Genomic DNA, 8122 nt, shown 5'->3' with positions numbered 1-8122 from the left:
CATGTTAGACTTTGCTTAGGTAGGCGAGTCCAATTTATTTTCTTTCCCTTATCTAAATCTTAATTATTTACATCATAGTACGTAAAATTTGTGTTCGTCTAGCATAACATTCATTTTCCTACGTTGGAAAACGAATGCGAATGTTATTCAAACAATCTTGTGTTTTTTTCCCCCATTTTTTTAATGTTTTTTTTGTTTTTTTTTATTTTTTAGGCTTATTTACCTCATAATAAATAGTTAATCCAAAAGTATGGTATTTATCATTCTTTGAGGGTGTTTTTCTTACGCGAATTATTGCAAGCCTTTTACAATGGTACGTATGGTTCATACTATGATTTACATCAAGCCTTTTACAATGAGATAGGCTAATCACAAGTGCCTACACATAATAAGAAATTGAATGTGGGCCATGTGAGCATCCACAACACGTAAGGGTTGGGCAATAGGTTTCATGTTGATTCATGACGAGAATCCTCGGGTAACTTTAGTTTGACGTCATGCACACGAACAACCTAGTTCCCAAATAATGGAGAAGCACCAAGTTGATATTGAATTATTTTTCATAGCACCTCGAGTGAACATGATAATATAGCATAGTCAAATGCCATACTGAAGAACTTAACCCACTTTAAAATTCTCGATATTTTTAATTTCAAGAGATCATGCGCACTCATAGAGTAATTTTAAAAAGATGTGTCGCATGTTCTACACCAACCAAATGGTTGAAAATAATTGTGATGCTAATAATAAACCATGGCAATGCCATTGGTTTGCACATAAACATTTTTTAGGGCAGGAGGGTTGTGTGATGGGTGATGTATTGTTTTCTTTGGTCGTATCCAACATAATCGTCAATATCCATGTGATCAAGAGAAAGTTGTTTCATTAAGAATATACTCTGTCTTAAGATGATAAGCAATGTGAGCAACTATACGTTTGGGAGGAAGAACGTACTCTAATCAAGTTACTTTTTTAGAGAGGATAAATAGGAGGGACCTCTCGAGTCCATCCAATAGATCGTATTTGGTTCCTAGTCTGAATATAAAGCAGGAATGCCTATTTATCATATCCAACCTTATCACATTACCAATATGAGTAGTAACGCTCGTAGAGCCCTCACACTACTTCGCATTCAATCTCACAAGTTAGGTATTGAAGTTGTATCAAAATGTAACGAAATTGAGAGCATGTGAAGTATGTAATGAAGGCATGGTAGAGGATGAATGCCATTTGCTCTTCACATGCTCGACATATAGTGCAATTCATTCAAGATATGACGACATATTAAGAGGGAGTGATAACTTAAGTGTATGCTTAAGACACCACCTAGAAGATTGAGTGAGCTCATATGTGTATGCCTTATTCACGCATAGAGACTTTGTGCTTCAATGTATGAATACCCCTTTTAGGAAGGAGACACATATCAAGAACACATGTATACTCTTGTCCCATAGGTCAAAACTGGCCTCTTTATGGACGATAAAAATTCTAATTCTAACAAGTAGAGAACCATACACAATGACTATCCAAATGCTTTGTATTCATCTACTCTTCTCGCTCTTTTTGTTTCCTTGTAGGTTCCACCACTTTGAAATCGCTAACCACCTATACGATTGGGAGGGAGTCTTACATAATGATCATTGGTCCCATGGGTTCGTCATGCTGGCTCACACCCTTGTCCTTGTCGTTGCTCTATGTCGTCCATGTCCCTATACGTATCCTTGATCTGTCCATAGTCCACCCATGAGCTTGAGCATGACCATAAGTAGTGTTAAGATATATCATCAATGTTATTATCTCTTGGGCACTTGCATTTTGTGTTTGTCTGACCAATTCGAGGAGTTCCCGAGTGCAATGGATGGAGAGGCATCCATGGGGTGGGTACACATGGTATACATACATACATACATACATACATACATACATACATACATACATATGCATGTATTGACTTTGTCCGGACAATCCGGACAATGTGCGTGGGACATGTGTGAAACCAAATTGCTGCATCTCTTCTATTTCCTTCTTCTGCTTTCTTCTTCTGCCATATTCTTCTGCGTCTGTTTCTTCTGGGGGCGGGCGGTGCGATGGCACAGAACGATCCATGGATGCGAGATTTCGAGGATGCATTGAGGATCGCGGAGGACGTGATCTCCCGTATCTCGGAGAGGAACTCATCCCAAAAGAGCAGCGGAAGCAACGTCGGATCGCTCACCTCTGACAACGTCTTCTCTGCGATCAGGAGGAAGATCACGATGCTCGGAACTCGCCTGGATAGCCTCCAATCTCTCCTAAGTAACCCTTCTCTAACTAAGTCTCTGTAAGTCGTACCCCTTCCCCTTCCTCTCTCTGTCTCTCCAGCAAAGCGAGGTTCAATTGCTCAAACAAGCACATATGGTTGAGAAAAAAGTCTTTGTTTTTCGATTTATCTTTGATTTTCATTTTATTTGCAATTTTTTGAAGTAAGTGAAGAATGAAAGTCATCATTCATGGTAATGCTAAGTTTGAATGACTTTATTTTATTTTTTTCCGTTTTTCTTTCTGTATATTTTGAATATGTACTGAAGGAAAGCAGAAGAATGGGAGGGATTCTCAAATAGGAAAGAGTAAATGAAGGACATGTTAACAATATTCATATAATTCTTGATTCAATAAACACAACCAATTTTTGTTCTCTTCAAGTGATAGTAAGTATTGATCGATCAGCAAGAAAATTAAGTGAAGGAAATGCTAGAAGTAAATGATCAAATTCTATATTAAGAAAACTAAAAGAGCATGATTATTTTACTTGATCAAAACAAAACATCAACAGAAAAGTTAAAGGAAGAAAATACTGAAACAGATGGATTTGATTCTTCATCTGAAAACTGGCATTTTTACTCAAATTTGGAAAGTTTAAATTAGGAACGGGTTGAAAACAGTTTTGTGGTAAGTTTTTGGTAGTAAAATTGGTTGATTTTTTTGGTGTTAAATTTATCTCATTTAAATGAGGCGTTGTTAAATCATAGTTGATTTTGCTCTCTGCTTTAAAACAGAAGGAAATCTGTGCTCTCAAAGAAAATTTTAAATGGTATTAAAATTTAAATACTGATTTATTTCTAGGTATCAGTTGGTTTATCTTTGACTTTTTTGGATCCTTTTTCTATTTCTGATAATTTTGTTTCTCTTGATGGTTTGTGATACATGTAAGCTCATTAAAATATGTTTCTAAGCTAATTCTCTAGTCAAGATCTATGGGCAATTAATCAATGATATCATCTCATTCTAATTATATGCACTCGCATTTATGATGTACATTGTCTTACTGGTACCGAAGACCAAACTTTCAGAGAAGGATGATATTCTCTATTCAATAATCTCAGAGAAGGATTATGGAGTCTGGACGTAATGGGAGATAAAAGGAGAATAGATATGGAACTGAAGACTGCCATAGTATATGGACACTAAAACAAACATAGAGATGTATAAAAGAGAGACAAATAAGAGTTATGACCATTCTAGGCGAACGAGAGAAAGTAATCTAGGGTTGTATTTTAGTTGTATTGCTTTAAGCTCTATATTTAAAATTTGAATTCCAAATAAAATTTTGCATCAATTCTACTTGAAATATGATTCTGTAACTTTGGCTTAGCATTGTGTTTTTGTTTTGAGTGTGCCAGGGTGGTAATACTTCTGTTGTGCACCCATATGAATTTGTTATATTATGATTTCAACTAGAAAATAGAGTTCACATTAGCATACCTGCCAGCCACTATAAAGAAGAGCTTGATGAGTTCTAATGTTTGTCCACTATATCATCAACTTTTAGACTCTTGTACTAGGATGCATATATGTAGATAGATACAAATAACAATTTATTTTGTCGTCATGGATCTTTGAAAATTAGTAATTTTAATATGCCACAATGATTGCAGAAATGAAAAAGAGCTTAATAAGCGACAAGAAATGGTGCAAAGTCTGCGTACTAAGATGAACCAATTAACTGTCAGTCTTGATTCTTCTCAAGCTTCAAACAGGTGCAATCCTCCTTATATAATATATTTCTTTCATTCAAAGTGTTCATTAGGTCAAATTTGGCTCTAAAACTTTTCGCTTCTAAACATTTGGAATATTCCCAAAAGATTCTCTTTTAGTCAATAGGAAAGTGGCTATCACTGTGAACTTTTTGGTTGCTTTCTGGAGGAAAGGTCATAACTTTTACACTACTCCAAATATGGTGTGATTCTCTTTGTTCTAGAATATTCTCACTAGGATATTTCCATTGATAAGTTATATGACGGTTTTGATCACATCAACCTTAATCTTCAGACACCCTCAATGCACAAATATAAGATGGCATGGCATTTCTTAATGACATTAAGACAGAAAATACAGTGAAAATCAACATGATGGATCCTTATAAATCTGTTTACTTTCACCACAGTGATTTTCTTGCAAAACTTGTAAAGCTTTTGCAAACATTCAGATTGTGATATATGCTATCTTTTAGTCTCAGTAGATTGTCGGATGCAGAGTCTTTCTTTATTTCTTTTTAAATTCCCTACGCTTTAGAAGGAAATGATCCATGAGGTCTTTAGGTGTATAATCTATCTAACATTGTTGAAAATAAATAATGTAGGAATATAATTTTGGATATTTTCCTCTTTGTCCCCCCGTATACAGCTAAATTAAAGTATTCTTAATGAAATCAGATGTATCAAGGAAATAGGTCAGGTTTAAATATTTGGGTAAATCTCTTTCATTTATCTGTCATTTTCTGGTTACTGACCTCCTCTTAGTGATTTTTACTCTTTTGACATGTTCTAGTTAATGCATATACATATATTAATATGTATTGTATGTATATATCCTATTATATATATGTATAGTATAATACACGTGCATTTTTTGCAATTTTCTATTTGCAAAATTCTGAAGATTTATAATACACAGTCTGATCAGGTTAAAATTTTAAAGAGTTGGTAGCCTAGGTGCCTTAACAAGATCTCATCATTATACTCTCTGCATGACGACTTTTTTCTAGAAAGAAAAGTATGGAAATCGTTTTCCGTCAATATGTTATCTATGCTACTGTGAAACCTTTTGTTACTATATCACTTTTTGTTTTCTTTCTTAAGCTTCTCTTCTTTTTTTCACGTAATGGGAGTGTTAATTGCCTTTTTAGTGGCAACCAAGGCTGGGGTCAGGATTTGACTATTTGCTTAGAGGGAAGAGCTACTAGGCCAACACCTTTAACAGGGATTATTTATGTTGTCTATAACAGGAGCAATCTCCTTGGTCAGGATGGGAAAGTAGAGCCAACAGAGAATAACCGAACATCTGGACTTGACAACACGGGTATTGTTGGGCTTCAACGACAGATCATGCGTGGTATGCACCCTTTTATGTTATCATTTTTGGGATTTCCTTTTTACAGAATTAATGTTATTTTTCGTATATATTCTATTGGACTAAAACATCATTTTCTTTATGCAACCGGCACTCTATGCCATCTAACCTAATTTATATTTTTCCTCATATTCCATTATTATGTGCCATCTGACAGAGCAGGATGAGGACCTTGCAAAGCTAGAAGAAACTGTAACAAGCACAAAACATATCGCGCTGGCCGTGAATGAAGAGCTAGACTTGCACACGAAACTGTTGGTAGGTTGTTGAGGATATCTCTCTATATATATGCATGTGTGTGTGTTTCATATTTTAACCAATCACATAATGATGCACCATCTCTTTGACATAATAATTATGTGATATTTCTATATCAGAATATGTGATCTTTTTAATCAAGTCAGCTCAATAATGTATGTTTATGAATCGAAGCACATCAATAGCATTCCTATATTTTTTTAATCAAATTGCATTAACAGTATGCCAATACTTTCGAATCAAATCAGAGTCAATGGTATCTTGTTAATCAAATAACATATCTATATAATAACATGCTATCTGACTAAATTCACATAGTAATTATCACGTAACGTATGCTATCTTTGTGAGTCAAGGATACCTTGGACAAGGATGCGGACACAACAAATTCTCGATTGAAGGTATATATAATATTGATAGATGGACAGATTTACTGTATGTTTGCTGCAATTTGCAATCTTTTCCTTCCAATTCAAAATTAATACATTGCAATTTGACTACAGGCTGTGCAAAAGAGGTTAGGTGTCATTAGTAAAAAGACAGGTAGCGGATGCTCGATACTAGGGCTCCTATTGATGGTGTTTGTGATCGTCCTCCTTGTATTGGCCATATATGCTCTGATTAGATACTTGTAAAAATATTAAATGATGAGTTGTCTCGTAACAACTGTCAGTTGTGTTGTGTGAAGTCATGTTGCAATCTTGCTATATGCATCCTGGAGCTTTTATTTTGGGATGTGTTTCGCATGAAATTAAGAGTATGAAATGAATTAAGAAACATTATTTTTGGAACTATCACTTAACGCAAAAGCCTAGGCGTCTATTATACTAATCTCATTTGGTTGTATTGGTATAGATAATTTGTACACAATCCTTTCAAGCATGATCTTGATGACCAACTTGTAATTTCTGTATCTTCGTATTACCCATTCTATTTTTCAGAGAACTCACATATGCACGTTAACTGAATTCCTTAGTAATAATATCAGTACTTGAAATATCTGAGTTCCTTCTAATATGGTATTTTTTGTATGTTTTCTTAAATAAAAGCTAGATCCAAATTACATATTAAAATTCGATTCCATTTTCTAATACAAAGTTAGAAGTTATAAAGATTTGCAATTAGAATGGGTTTACAATGCTAAACATTAGGTCATACTATGTTTTATTTGACTTTGAGTTAAGAAAGCTTAACACTCCATGTAGGATTCGTTCAATGTAGCAAATTTAAACCAATATTACAACATTTGGAAATTAAAAAGAAAGTGTAATATGTCGATGACATTTGATATTGAACCAAACTACCATCCTTTGAAGCTACAAACAAAAATACACCCACCTCTTAAGCTTCATGTTTAACTCTTTGTTCTAGTTTCTCTTAAATCTTGAAGTCTATATTTGTTTTTGGGGATAACTGTGCATAGTATAACCATCAACCATGATCCAATGAAAAAAGAAAGGAGACATGAATTTGCTTATGAGGATTTTCTAATAATTTCAAATTGTAATAAGTACATTTGCGACATTGAGAGTTTCTTATGTTAAGGACATTCCACATATTTTTCACATGAATACATAGAGTATGAAATGTAACAAAAAACGAGTAATTTGCAACATAACTTAGTGTACACTCATATTGATGAGGTATTATACATACCCAAATGTTAAATAGGCATACGTCTTTAAACAATGTTGGCCCTATGTCAATCTATTGTTCCTTGAGGGCAAATCTATTTTCATTAAGTCATTCCCATTGTCTAACTTGTCAACCACCTATTAGGGACAATTCATGTCCAAGTATTGGTTCCTAATTACTAATTATTTGAACCTTGTCATAATGTAGATATGATTTGTTTTATGTTTATGGCTAATAATGATTGCTTTTCATAAGAGACTTTTTTTCATTAAAGTGTTAATGATCTCTTAATATGTTGATCTTGATTAGAATCTGAACAAAGAATGCTAGAAAAAATGATGGATTAGGGAAAGGAAAGCACAATATTTATTTGAATTTCTATGCATATCTAAATGTGAAATAAACCAAGGTTTGGTTGCATAGAATGTTGAACAAATTGATTGTCCTTCTGAGAACAAGAATGTTTTATATATTGAGATGAAATTTTGGTGAAAGTCAATGGTTTATGCTCATTCGTGGGTACATTGGACAAACTAGAATGAAATTTATGCACCAACATAACTAGGAAAGGATACGGAAGTAGAACAAACTAGGAGGATTTAGAGGGGCACATTTTGCAATCACAACATTACATGGAAACCCACAATTTTGTCCTATAATGCTCAAAAATCACATGAAAAACCATCTCAGTGTAACCAAATGTTACCATAGAATAATACCACCATTCTTTTAAGGTCTTTTTTTTAAATAGAAAACCTTCCAAATATTCAAACTTGCTCTGATTTTAAAAACTTTGGTAAATTTCTTCATCATTTTCTATTAATGGAACATGCGTTGTATC

At 33.9% G+C, this 8122-nt stretch overlaps 1 protein-coding gene across 1 annotated transcript; it reads left to right on the top strand.

The window, feature by feature from the left end:
- The first annotated feature begins 2047 nt into the window (after positions 1-2047).
- SYP52 (syntaxin of plants 52) lies at positions 2048-6378 on the top strand. The gene is made up of 6 exons (XM_087329801.1): positions 2048-2320; positions 3915-4016; positions 5264-5370; positions 5546-5646; positions 6003-6047; positions 6150-6378. The coding sequence occupies exons 1-6, from the start codon at positions 2088-2090 to the stop codon at positions 6279-6281; spliced, it is 720 nt and encodes a 239-aa protein (XP_087185927.1). The 5' UTR covers positions 2048-2087; the 3' UTR covers positions 6282-6378.
- Positions 6379-8122: the final 1744 nt, after the last annotated feature.

The sequence above is a fragment of the Azolla caroliniana genome, unplaced genomic scaffold, assembly GCF_043228905.1.
Source record: "Azolla caroliniana isolate FFs.n. ecotype wild unplaced genomic scaffold, voAzoCaro1.0.p SCAF_13, whole genome shotgun sequence".
Lineage (NCBI taxonomy): Eukaryota > Viridiplantae > Streptophyta > Polypodiopsida > Salviniales > Salviniaceae > Azolla > Azolla caroliniana.
This window is presented reverse-complemented; position numbering and strand designations above follow the sequence as displayed.

Bases quoted from the DNA above. Each gene is read 5' to 3' on its own strand.
- SYP52 (XM_087329801.1), top strand. From the start codon at position 2,088: ATGGCACAGAACGATCCATGGATGCGAGATTTCGAGGATGCATTGAGG. The intron at 5,371-5,545 runs GTATGCACCCTT...GCCATCTGACAG, and splicing joins TCAACGACAGATCATGCGTG to AGCAGGATGAGGACCTTGCA. The intron at 5,647-6,002 runs GTAGGTTGTTGA...TTGTGAGTCAAG, and splicing joins ACTTGCACACGAAACTGTTG to GATACCTTGGACAAGGATGC.